The sequence below is a fragment of the Crocuta crocuta genome, unplaced genomic scaffold, assembly GCF_008692635.1.
Source record: "Crocuta crocuta isolate KB4526 unplaced genomic scaffold, BGI_CrCroc_1.0 scaffold271, whole genome shotgun sequence".
Taxonomy (NCBI): Eukaryota; Metazoa; Chordata; class Mammalia; order Carnivora; family Hyaenidae; genus Crocuta; species Crocuta crocuta.
Genome location: NW_027527824.1, coordinates 1,740,484 through 1,753,701, shown reverse-complemented (window position 1 = coordinate 1,753,701; position 13,218 = coordinate 1,740,484). Strand labels below are relative to the sequence as shown.

Genomic DNA, 13,218 nt, shown 5'->3' with positions numbered 1-13,218 from the left:
AAAGAACAGATGCACAGGACAACACTGTCCTTGCATACTGGGGCAGTATCCCCAAACATCTCATTTTAAAGTCAGTTTTGGAAACAGGAATTCATAAAAATCCCCCTGGTGCCAGTTTCTCATCAAACACAGAACAAATGTATCCCTGTTCCATCTAAACTTGTAAAGCCAACTTGAAGGACTAATGTAAGACATGCCATACATGGTAAGCCAGCACTTAAGGGACCTTTGAAAACTGGCCCAGACTCTTCCAGAAGAGAGTCTTTAAAATGATTTACAAGAAACAAGGCAGCTGCTTGGAGGTGGAAGAACAGAATCTGATTGTCCCTTGGTCCTGAAAGTAACAGGAAACGTACTACATACCACATTCACGGATTCCCTGATAGCCCGATGTGGTGAAGGGGGTAACCTGATTTATAGATGGGAAACTTTGGCCCTAACATAGCCTAGAAGCTGGGTCATCTGATTCCAAGGCCACTGACTAAATGCTTTTCCTGTTGCCCTGGCTCAGTCAACTCAGGGTAGTGCCATCCTCCACCACTGGTCTTGGCTAACCAGAGGGTTCCAGCTGCTTTCTGGGTTGGATCTTCTGGACTGGGCCTGCCAGGGCTAGAGAGATCAGTCTTCCCTCTGCACCCACCATAGGGGTGGGAGGTATCTTACAGTAGCAAGCGTTGTGAGACACAGTCTGTATCTAAATCAGTTCTCTTTCCTGTGGACACATCCAGCTCCAGGTAGTTAGTGGCATCTTGGATAAGTGACGAGGAAAACAGGATGGGCCTACCTAGTTTTTGAGAACCAGTGGTGTGAGAAATTATTTCTTCTGGTTAGAAGTTTGGAGAAGGCTCAGAAGAGTGTGGCAGCCAGCTTCCCATCTGCTTATGGCAAAAGAAGGGTACTCTGGGTAGAAGGAGCCCAGGGGGTTGAACCATCTAGTGGCAGATCAGATGTGCTGGGGAGAGGGTGCTGGCAACAGGGAGGGTGGAGGCTACCCAAAAGGCTTCCTTGATTAGTTACGAATTCCTGTTCATTTGACAATTCTAGTCAGAGGCTTTACTCATTGAGAGAACTAGTTCACATTGCTTCAAAAGAGGACAAAACTCAGGAAACCAAGCAACTGAAGTTTGCTCACTTGGACACAACTGGTAGATGTTTGGCTTCCAGAGATGCAGCAATTCACCTGCTTGGGAGGCTGAGTGAGTAGATGATATAATATGCTGCCTCTCATACCTAGAAGAGGTACTAGGAGAGGCAACTAATTTATTCAGATGGTGTCCTACGTGGAGAAAGTACAAGAGCATTTGACCTGGATAGGTGAAGCCTCTTCAGGATGTTCTCACATTGGTGAAGAGCTCTGGCCTGGCTAGGCAGAGAGAGAAGATACACGCCTGGCCAAAAATCAGAGCTGAGTGTCCCGGGGGACTTAGGCACACAGCTTAGCCCAGTGGTTAGAACTGTCTGATAGCTTTCCCAACAAAGGAAGGGATAGCCTTTGGAGGGAGTTAATTCCCCATCACTAGGGATGCAGGCAGGAGCTGAATGATCTGTTAGGGGTCCACAAGAGGCTTCCTGTCTTGAGGCTGGGAAACTATGTTCCTAGGAGCCTTTCAGGCCTGAGGGCCTCTGGTTTGTTACTGTTTCTGGCTGAAAGGTGCAATCCATTTCTCCAGAACTGGAACCTAGCAAGGCTTGCACTATAAATGTTTGGATGGAATCTCCTTACTAACACTAGGGGAAGGGGGGTTTGGGCCCTGGGAGACCCAAGGTGGCGAGTCAGCAACACACCTTGCATGCGAGTGCCACCGTGGGTGACCCTGTATTACGTGTATCTGTCCAGGTGCCTGTGTCAAGTGTGATGTAACGGCCTCTGTAACTAGATATGTGTACGTGACTATACGTGACCGTGTGACTTCTATGAATGTGGACGTGTGCATCTGGTATGACCACAGCTAGGTGTAAGTATGTAACTGGCCACGTGTGTGAGACTGTGTGGCCGAGTATGATAGTAAAGCTATTTCTGTGTCCTAAGAGAGTCTCACCGTCACAATATAGCAGACACTCCACCCTGCTTCTGTCAGACCTGTGGCTGCAAGACAAGATTAGATCTCAATAATTACCTTACCTGCAACTGAAGTAGGAGTTTGTGCCTTGCTGAGGAGCCTTAATCCTCGTGCCAGTTCCTGGACGCCTGCTCCCCAGGTGTGAATTGTAGGTTCCCTCAGGAGAGTAGCCTTAGCAGCAAAAGTTGCCCAGAAGACTAGGTCACACTCAGTCTCCATTCCCAAATGCACATCTCTGGAGTTCAGCACCAGTGGCCTTCACTAGATTCACCTGTGGAGCAAATGGTGACTCCTGGGCCCCACAGGCTGCTGTGGCCAGAACCAGTTTACTTACTGGAGCCCAGGCTGACTTTGCCCAGCCGCAGGATCTGTTTTAGAGCCACAGTGTTTGTTTGCATATGGGACTTCAGCTTGTGTCCTGGATGAGAGGACCTTGGGAAACTCCATGTAAGTAAGTCCTGCCCTCAGCCTGTCCCAACTTTGTGGCCATGGCCATCTGATAAGGAAATTCCCAACCCTCTTCCCCCTCCTCTCCATTTGCCCTCAAAATTGAAAAAGCTGCCCCAGAAAAGAAAAAAAAAAGTACCTCTTCTGGGGCCTGGAGGCCTGTTTTGCCCCCTACCCCAGCAACCACATACACTTTCTTGGCTATGGATGGGTTAGTTAACTTCTCTGAGCCTGAGAGTCCATGCTGCTGCTCGGTTCCATCAACCCCCTTGTTTTTCAGCCCAGTGCCGACCGCAGCTCTGTTGGACGTGTGTGACTCAGGCAGGTTTCCTAAAGGATGTGTGTGTCAGCCGGGTGCTCCTCTAGCACGGCAGCCTGGTGATCTACAAAAAAGCACGCGGACTACCTTGCTCTTTGCACCCACTCTTTATTGCTGCTGGGCCAGGTGCCGGGTCCTTTCCGGCCCAGGGAGGGGAGGTCCTGACCAGTTCCCCACTCTCTGTGGCCAGTGAGCAAGGCCAAGCCAAGGTCTGAGGCCTGCACCTGGCGCACCCAGCCCCAAGGCACGGTCCAGGGCACGGAGCCCCTCAGGGAGGGTGGGGGGCACAGGCTGGGCAGTGCACGTGGCCCTGTGCGCAGCCCTTAGCCTTTTGAGTCACTGGCCGTGGGACCCTGGCAGAACTCATCCATGAACTTGAGGAAGTGGCCAAATCTAGGCTGGCCCTCGCTGAGTGCTGGGCGGCCCGGGGGCGGCGCTGTGGCCCTGAACACCTTCCTCAGTGAGCAGTGCACCAGCTGCCTGTAGCGTGCCTGAAACTCCTTCAGCAGGCGCTTGGCCTCCAGGTACTGCTTCTGGTTCATCAGCCTCTGCTTAGTCCGCTGGTGCAGGACAGCTCCTGCAGAGAGAGAAGCCCGAGGGACACCAAAGTTGCTCTGGATCCCACCTAGCCCAAAGCAGTGGAGACTGCGTCCAGAGCCCCTCCCCCCTGCCGACCCCGTCCCAGAGAATGGGACAGTGTGAAAGGAGGATGCTATGGGGACTGAAAATGGCCTCCCCAGCTTGGGGCATTAGGCAGCCAGTGATGTCCCCTCCGGATTATACCTCAAGCCTTAGTTCTGGTCTGTAACGTGCTGTGTGACTCCAGGTCAACTCCCTGCCTCACTCCAGGCCCCAGTTTCTCCATCTGCACATGGGGAAGGGCCACGGCAGATGCTAAGAGCCCTTCCTGCTCTGACATGTCCATGCCAGCTGCCTCCTACCAGCAGATGAGTAAACCTCTGGCCACTGAGGATGGGGACTGGGTAAGCACGGCTGTACCTAGTGGAGCCTCTGTAATATTCCGGGGATCCCGCATGCGAATGAGGAGGTCATCCAGCAGCTGGGCTCGAGTCTTCCGTGGGGGTGGAATGGGAATCCTCTGGGCCTAACACAAGGTAAGAGGAACCTGTCACCCCAGTCAGGTGCTCTGCCCCTCCTGACCTCACCCCCCTCATACAGATGTAGCAACAAACGGGAGGGTACTTGGGGGCAGTGGGAAAGCACAGCCCTCAGAAGGTCCTGAAGTGACAGCCACGTCTCCACATGGGGGGTCCCAAGGAGCCACTGGCACACCAGCAAGGTGGTGTTTACGCATTTACCCGTTTCTCCTTGGGAATGTAGTGTTTCTGAAGAGTGTCGAGCCTGGGCTTGGAGGAACGGCACAGCAGCGGGTGCTTCAGCATGTACTGCAGGGCCTGCGTGTTCTTCTGGATTCCTAAGGCAAAAAAGGCGCGGCTGGGTCACGGCCCTGCACCTCCACCTATGCCTCCTCCAACTTCTTCATACTCCAGTCTCACAGCAGCCCTGGGTGGAAGGATTGGAGAGGCCCCAAGAACACACTGCTCCATTTCCCCTGATCTGCTGCAGTATCCAGACCTCCATTATCAATTCACTGAATAACTGTCCTCTGTGTGCCCAGATCCTATTGGAAAAGTAGCGCTGGAATGGAGAGAAGGAATGACCCCAAAGTAACCTCAATAAACACAGCAGGTTATGCCACAGGGACTGGCACCCAAGAGAGCACAGCCAAGTGCTAGTTCCTCTGAGAGCACAAATACTGCTAACACATCATTCTGAAATAAGGGGCTCCGAGGGAGCACTACCCCCTTTGCCTCAAGTCACATAGAGAGGATTTTGGATGTTCAGTGTGGGACTCAGCTGGGCTGGAAAGGAACTCAGGAATCTGGCTAGTCTGCGTGTCTGTTCATCAAACCCTTCCTGGAGACACTTCTCCAACCAGAGCAGCTGGGCCTAGACGGGCTAGAATCTCAGAACAGCTGTGGCTCCTCAAAATCCAATGAAGGCCCAGGCCAGGGGTCTTGATATGTAAGGCTCCAAACAGGATACCCTCAGAGGCCCTTTGACAGTCACTGAGACAGAGGACAGCATCTGGATCTGGAAATGAGGCATTAGCTTTGCCCTGACTTGCTCCAGGCTGAGAAAAGGGGCCCTTTCCCTGGAGCCATTCTCCTCACATACCCTTTGGCTCAATAAAGGCTGGATCAGGCTTGGCTGTCAGCAGCTCCTCGTAGCCACGGTACTTGCTCGGGAGGGAGGCAGTTGGGAGCTTCCTCCAAGCCCTCTTTACCTCTCTAGGGGTTGTGTGGGGTGGCCTTTGCTTTTCCTCCTTCACGGCTGAATCATCCTTCTGGCGGATGGAGGAAGGCAACCCACTTACCTGTGCCCAAAAGAAAAACATACTCATTCATTCATTCCATTAACACATGCAAGCATCAGCTCTGTGCGGATCCCCATGCTGGGCCCTGTCAAGGGCACGAACCAAGACTGGGGTGAGAGGAGGCAGATACCGAAGCAGGCAATGATCATGCACCTTGGTAAGTGTAGTAGAAGAAGGGAGCACAAAGGTTCTGGGTGAGCCCACAGGAAGCCCTAACCCCATCTGGGGATTGGCTGGGAAGCTCCCTGGCGGAAGAGATCCCTTAACCTGCGCTAAGTCTTGAATTAGCAGGAGAGCCATCCCCAGGCAGGGGGGATGGGAAGGGCTACAGGTGATAGAGAGGACTGTTGTAGGCAAGGAATAGTGGGGGCCGAACCCCACAGATAAGACCCTGCAGGGTGTATTTGGGGGAGTTCCAAATTGGTATTGTTGGGGTTACTGTGACGAGATGGGCAACTGGAGCAGTAAGCAGGCCTCATATCAGGAAGGACTTTTAAAAGCCAACCTGAGGGGGTTTGTTTTTTGTATTTTTAAAAAACGTTTATTTATTTTGAGAGAACGAGAGAGGGGGCAGAGAATCCAAAGTGGGTTCCATGCTGACAGCAGAGAGCCGATGCAGGGCTAGAAACCATGAACCAGGAGATCATAGCCTGAGCCGAAGTCGGACGCTTAACTGACTGGGTCCACCAGGTGCCCCTTGCTTTTGTTTGTATTTTCTTTATCCTTACTATGGCAAGCCACCAAGGAGTGTGAAGGGGGTGAGGGAACATTGTCTGATCTCCTGTTTTAAGCCTACCCTAATGGTTTTATCAAAAACATATTAGTGAAACCTGTATTTCACATTGGAATGTAGTTAATACCCTTCATTAAAGCTCGTGGCTAAAAAGAAATAGAAAATCTGAACAGACCTGTAAAAGTAGAGACTGAATTAGTAATTGAAACATTTCTCACAAAAAAAGCCAAGGACCAGATGGCCTCACTAGTGAATTCTACCAAACTTTTTTTTTTTAATTAGAGACAGTGATAGGGCGAGCAAGCACACATGAGCAAGGGAGGGACAGAGGGAGAGAGAATCTCAGCTTGGAGCCTGACATAGGGCTCAATCCCATGACCCTGGGATCATGACCTGAGCCAAAATCAAGAACTGGACGATCAACTGACTCAGCCACGAAAGTGCCCCTGTACCAAACATTTAAAGAATTAACACCAATCCTTCACAAACTCTTCCAAAATTTAGGGGAAAGGGGAATACTCCCAGCTCATTCTCTGAGGTCATATTACACCAAAACCAAAACTAAGGACAAACATCAAAAAGGACAATACAGACCAACATTCCTATGAATATAACACAAAATCCTCAAAAAAATACTAGCAACCCCAAAATAATAATATAAATAAAGATAAAAAATATAAAAAAGGATTATATGCCATGATCAAGTGGTATTTAACCCTGGTTTACAAGGGTTAGACAACTGGAAATCAATTAATGTGATTCACCATTTCAACTCATAAAGGAAAAAGCCCACATGATCATTTCAAGAAGACACAGAAAAAGCATTTGGTAAAGTCTAACACCCCTTTGTGATTAAAACAACAACAAAAATCGCACTCCGAAAACCAGTAATAGAAAGAAACTTCCTCAATCTGATAAAGGACATTAATGAAAAACAACTAACATCAGAATTAATGGTGAAAGACAGAAAGCTTTCCCCCTTAAGATCAGGAATAAGACATGTCTGTTCTTGCCAGTTATATCCAACACTGCACTGGAGGTCACAGCCTGGGCAATTCGACAAGGGGGGAAATAAAGCCTTTTCAGTCATGGTGACTCACAATTGATTGTCCTACTTTGGCTCTAGGAAGCTCAGAATTGCATTTTGCAATATACCTCTGTTACGAGAGCAGCTGTGCATAATGAGCAGGTTAGAGTGACAGAACTATCCTGGGACTTGAATTTCCTTTCCTGTCTGTATTTTCCTTTCATCCCACTTTCTCAAGTTCATTTAAAAACATTTATTTATACTCTTCTTTGTTCTAAAAGGTTCTGATATAGTTGATAAAGATACTTTTATACTGCATAAATTTGTATGTCACTGTTAGTCATCTGTAGAATAAGAGATGGATGGACAGAGTCAGACATAAATGTATGGATATACAGCTTGGAAAGATCTGGCAGATTGGACGGGAAAGACTGGAGGTAGGGAGATGAGGAAAGGCAGTGGTACAATAATAAAGATCAAGGAGGCCCTGCAATGCCTCCACCTCATATTTCCCTTTTCCTACAGGTCACCTTTCTGTCGCTCAGACACTGAACCATTCATGGTTTCTGCACGTCATTTTAATTTCTTCCCTCTGTAGCCTGCTTCATGTTGTTTGCTCTGCCCAGAATGCCCTTCCTGCCCATGTCTGCACCTTGTTACTGCCTACTTAGCCTGCAAAGCTCAGCTCATCAGAACCTCTTTCAGGAGCCCTCTTGGTCTGGGCAGAGGATCCCTCTTTCGACCAGGCTCCCAGCCCCTGGGTTTTCCTCAGTCTTGGCACTGACTGAATACATTGTTCCTACAATCCAACCCCCATCAGACTGAGGACATCTCGAGGACCTGCGTCTCAGCAATCTGTATTCCCAGGATTCAGAGACAGCATCAGAAGTGACGGGACTTAAGCAGACAGGCAGAGGCAGCAGCAAGCCCTTCTGAAAAACTAGTCAGAACCATGCCCTAGCCAGACCCCAGATGCTGTCTGTGCCACAGGACCATGACCTGTCCCTCTGGGTACCCACTGGAGGCCTTGGCTCAGCGGGTCTCCCAGAAGAGCCTGCAGGTCTTGCCAGGGGTGCTTTCTTATGATTTCCAGACCTGCCCTGTGCTTACGTCCAGCTGCCTGTAGCAACCCAGCTACACAAGGGTGGTACAGGAGCCTCTAGGAGCTAGGAATGAGGCAGGGGGATCCAGGTACCTGGGTCAAGAATATGGACTCTGTGCTCTTGGTGTCCTCATCTGACAGCTGCTCCGGGCTGAGGTGGCCAGGTCTGTTGCTCTGGTGGGACGTGGTCTCTTCACTATGCACAGTAGACTCAGAACAGATGGGAGGCAGTGGCACGAAGGGCCGGTGGGACAGGGAAAGGCCCTCCAGGCCCTCAATGGGCATCTCTGGCTCCAGAGGACTGCTTCTGGTGGCGGACAGCTCTTTAGTTGGCTCCGCCTCAGACTCTGGCATCTCCTTTGAGGGAGACTTGATTGGGGGCACGCATAGGTGACGGGGAAGCAGAGGCTGCTTTGGCACCTTTGGAACTTGGGTTTTTACCTGTCATGGGAGAAAGGCTGGATTGTTTTCCTTCCTAATCAGAGTCCCTCCCTCCTGGACCTCACCAGCCTAAGGCCATTTGGTACAGGGATCAGAGGACTGAGTGAGGCTCCTAGAGGGTGGGAGGGAACAAAATCACACTAACTGAGCATCTACAACATGACCTATACATGATGGATGTTGCTTTATTTACACCTCAAACTACCCAGTAAATAATTATCTTTATTTTATAAAAGAGGAAACTGGGGCTCAGGGAAGAGAGGTAAAATGCCTTATCCAAGGTCACAGAATTATTTGGTGGCTGAGCCTGGACTACCTAATTTCTATCCTGGGCTCTGGGCCTCATTCTTTATCCCTGATCATATCACTCTGGCTCTCGATAGCCTCATTCTTCTGGTCAAGGTTTAACACAGTGTACTTGACTTTCCTCAGGGACTCCTAGGAAAGCCTGTGGGAGATGGTCCTGCACTTTCTGGTAGGCAGCAATACCAGGCCCCTCTAAGGATGCTGGTCCCCATACCTTAAATGAAGTTTCATAAGGCAAGTGTCTCTCGGGGTTCAGAACTAAGGAAATAACTTCTTTCCTATTGAAATTCTCAGCTTCTTTAATTAGCAAAACCCCATCATCTTGGGGGGAGAGGATTATATACTTAGCATCTGGCTCACCCTACTGGCTGATGGGAACAAGACAGTCCAATCCATATAGGAGGCAAGAAACCAGAGGAATATGATGGAAACCTTTCAAATTTGTTTCTGGCTTTTGATTTGGCTCTGGTCTAGGGCTCCAGAATAGAGCTTGGCTGGACAGAGACAGGCTGCAGAGGGCATGGAAAGGGAAAAACTGTATTTAACTTTGGGGACCAGCAATGCACAATCCAGCTTTTAGAACTACAGGAAGGCTAAAGTTCAGGAGGGGAAGCATTTCACAGACATTTCTGCAATCCTTCAGATGAGGAATGGATATGACTTACTTTATGTCATCCCAGAAGGCAAGTCTAAGACCACTGGCTAGGGAGCAGACTGCTCTCAACATAAGGAAATGCTTCCTCAGGCAGAGGCACAAGATGTGTATTCTAGGTTTGGCGCAACCATCCACAACTCCTATAGGTGGCTACTACTTGCACGGATAAGGGCCTGGGGGTTTATAACATTTTTTAAAAAGATTTTATTTTTAAGTAATCTCTACATGCAACTTGGGGCTCAACTCACAACCCTAAGATCAAGAGTCGTATGTTTTACCTACTGAGCCAGCCAGGCACCCCAAAACATATTTTTGTATCTGTTGCTTCATCCAGTCCTCTCAGCAGCTCAGAGAGGCTTGGAGTTGAGAAGCTGAAGCTCAGAGAGTGAAGCCCTTGCCCAAGTTCAGGTGGCTGTGGAAAGTGATGAAGCCAGGTTCATCCCTGGGTCTTCAGACTGATTTCTCCCACACTTCTCCACAGCAACTTCTCAGGGCCTCAGTTTCTCTGTAAAAGTAGAGGGGTAGGACTCCATGGCGTTCACAGCTTCTCCCTACTCTGACACCTGGGTCCCTGTGACTGTTTTGTCCCTTCTAGACGTGTCTGTATGTAACAGACATGGAAAGGAAAAGACAATGCCACTACTACAGACCTAGGGGAAGGAATCCATGAGTGGGAAAAGGTTCTCCTGCCCCAAGTCAATTTGCATGCATTAAAATAGGCTCCACTTCTTCTGGGCTTGGTGGTCCTGCCCTGGAAACTTACCTTCCACAAGTCCTTCCGAGGCATCAAAATATGATGCTTAGCCTTTACTACCTTCTTTCGAATCAAGTGGATTCCCAGGCGCTCCTGGAGGAAGCTTTTCAGCAGTGGAGGGACCCCTGGAGCCATGATGGGGAAGTGAGATTACTATTAGTGGAAATTTACTGAGGGCTTATTATGTGTCCAGCACTGTTCAAACTGCTGGACATGTATTAACTTACTTCATTTTCAGACCAACCACAGGAGTAGGTACCTATGTTACTCCCATTCAATACGTGAGGAAACCCTAGGCACAGACAGGTTAAGAAATTTGCCCAAATAACAAGTATAGTGCAAAGCAAAGATGAGAACTCTGCTGGTGTCACTCCAGGACCCAGGATTCTAAAGTGCCAACAGGATGCAGCCATTAATACAGCACCCACTGTACCCAGGATGCCCTGGGTGGGGAGGGCCCTGTACCCCTCCCCAACTGGGAAGTAGGAAATGAGGTCACAGCAGACCTGCTCTACAAAGCAGCGTGTCACTTAAAGACCTCATGTAGGATCTAGATAATTCTGTATTCCATTCCCAGCTCTGCCTCTTCTTGCTGTGGGACTTTGATTAGATCATGAACCTCCCGGGTCCTCAGCTTCCTTCACTGTGCACAGGGATGGTGATGACTGCCTCACAGGGCTGCTGTAAGCTGGTACAGAGCAGGTGCTAAGCAGTATCTGTGGTTCTCTCTATCACCAAAGGGCCCAGGGCTGGGCATCAGTGAGGTGGGGCTAAGGGTGCCCACACTGCCCCTGGGCACCGGGACAGGGGTACAATCTTGTGGGCACCATACCTCGTGTATGGGCCACCAGAGGGTTGTTATGAAAGATGAGCTCGCAGAGAGATGGGAAGAGAGCTACTGGCAGGAGGGCATCTTCCTTCGCGATCTGTAAGGAATGCGGGGAAAAGCTCAGGTCAACGCTGCCCTGCCTCTGCCCAGGTGCTGCCGGGCCCCACAATAACACTGTAGGGCTGCATGTTTGCTAGGGCTGAGGTGGTTAGTGATGCTGCTGTGCTCACACTCAGTGCCAGGCAGCCTCTGTCTTTGCAATGCCACCTGCTCACATCCAGAGGACCCTGCCCTTCCTGTCTGAAATTCCACATCATGATTTCTTGTTTGAAAGTTAAGAACTATTTTTCCTTCTCCACACTGGAAATGTAGCCCAGACCAAGTAATGAAGACGTTAGTGATAAAACAGTAACAAACACATGTAACACTTGTCTCAGAAGGACTCTGGAAGCCTGGCAGGGCATTGACTCTGACTTCAGTATACAATCTGACACTTCACCTTCCTCAGTGCAACCTCTACACACCTCAGTCTGTCGACGGCATTCCTGATGGTGTCTTTCATTAAGGCTTGTCCTGGGCACTGATCTGGGAAGGGACAGGGGATAGGCAGTCAGGGGGACCCATTCATCTAAAGGATAAGCAGAGCCAGTAAGGACGACCTCAAGGCTTCCTGTGGTCCAGAGGCTGCTCTATCCCCATGAGGCCAACCTCTGAAGAGCAAAAAAATGCCCAACCTTTGTTGAGCAGAGTGGCTGGAATATCTTCAAGGAGGGTGTCTATTAGCAATAGAACAGTATCAGAGGGGCCAAGAGTGGGGCAGTAGCCTTTCAGATGCCTGGGCATCTAGGGTCAGACTCAGGACCTAAGGAAAACAGTAAGGCCTATGAGCTGTGAGAGAGAGAGGGTTTGGCTTCCTCTGGAACCCTACTGGATAGCATCAGATGCCCACTGAGCAGTTAACTTATTTGTTCTTTCATTTGTGGTCATCCAATTAATAAATATTACCGAACGCCTCCATGTGCCAAGCACTGGGCAGGAAATGAGCAAAATGGCTAGAATTCCTGTCCTGAGGGAGCACTGCCTGGTGGGAAACATGCACTGAAGAAGTAGTAACACGAAGGAGGATAGTTCTGCAGCTGTGATTAGTACCACAAGGGAGGGTGTGTGAAGTCCTTGGGTGATTGGGTCTAATATGGGAGATAAGGAAGGTTTCCCTGAGATCCAAAGTATGAGGAGGGGGAAAATTGTGAGTGCAGTGGGGGACAGACTGTACAGCACAGAATCCTCTGTGTTAACCAAAACTGTTTCCTCTACTTTCTGGACACACAGCTAGACTGTCTTCTAGCCTCCCAGGCAGCTAGATGTGGTCAAAGGACTCCATTCTAGCTGATGCAACCTGGATGGAAGGGATAATTTCTGGGAATAGCCCATTTGAAACCTCCTATGTGATCCTCTACATTTCTCATTCCCCTCCTCTGCTCAGCCATCTATCCACCAGATACAAAGGAGCCAATGAAATCCTCTTAAGGCCCTATGGGATGACAGAGCCACAGCCAGAAGGAACCTGGGTCTCTGAAAGATCATGTGAGAGGCCACCAGCCCATCTGGAATACCTACAATGGATTTTATGAAAGCAAGAAATAGACTTTTACTGTGTGAAGTCATTGAGAATTTAAAGTTTGTGGCAGCAACTCATAGTACATGCTCTACCTAATGCAAAGAGGAAATGCTCCACACGGAGCGCAATGTGTGAAAGGCCTCACAGCAAGAAGGAAAGTCTGTTGGAGGGATGTAAAAAAGGCCAGTGTGATTAACAGCAGAGAGAAAATGAGGCTGGACATGCAAATAGGGGTCAGATAAAAGCTAGAAAGATCTTAGTCCCTGGGAACCTAATATGTGGATTTTCAGAAATATGAGGACCTAAATATGACAAGACTTGCTAACAGATGAGATATGCAAGGTGAGGGAGGGATGTAAAGGAGAGAGGAATATCAAGGATGACAGTCAGATTTTGGCTTGAGTAAGCTGCATGCATGATGGAGCTATTCTCCAAGATACGGAACAACGGAAGAAACTCAAATTTGAGGCTCGTTAATTCACTTGGATATGTGTACTACGAAGGTACCTTTCAGACCTCCTAGGAGAGA

The 13,218-nt window shown here is 49.3% G+C and overlaps 1 protein-coding gene across 3 annotated transcripts in view; it reads right to left on the bottom strand.

Moving 5' to 3' along the window:
* Positions 1 to 2,918: 2,918 nt before the first annotated feature.
* XRRA1 (X-ray radiation resistance associated 1) overlaps positions 2,919 to 13,218 on the bottom strand; it is a 63,245-nt gene continuing 52,945 nt past the window's right edge. For 2 of the 3 annotated variants that reach the window (XM_077776517.1, XM_077776524.1), the window contains 6 exons: positions 10,252 to 10,367; positions 8,180 to 8,527; positions 5,026 to 5,224; positions 4,146 to 4,261; positions 3,826 to 3,931; positions 2,919 to 3,403 (listed from right to left, as the gene is read on the bottom strand). In XM_077776517.1, the coding sequence (XP_077632643.1) occupies positions 3,150 to 3,403; positions 3,826 to 3,931; positions 4,146 to 4,261; positions 5,026 to 5,224; positions 8,180 to 8,527; positions 10,252 to 10,367 (1,139 nt within the window). In that variant the 3' untranslated portion in view covers positions 2,919 to 3,149. Of the gene's footprint in view, positions 3,404 to 3,825; positions 3,932 to 4,145; positions 4,262 to 5,025; positions 5,225 to 8,179; positions 8,528 to 10,251; positions 10,368 to 11,074; positions 11,169 to 13,218 lie in introns of all 3 variants that reach the window. The other variant, XM_077776508.1, reaches the window with a different exon arrangement.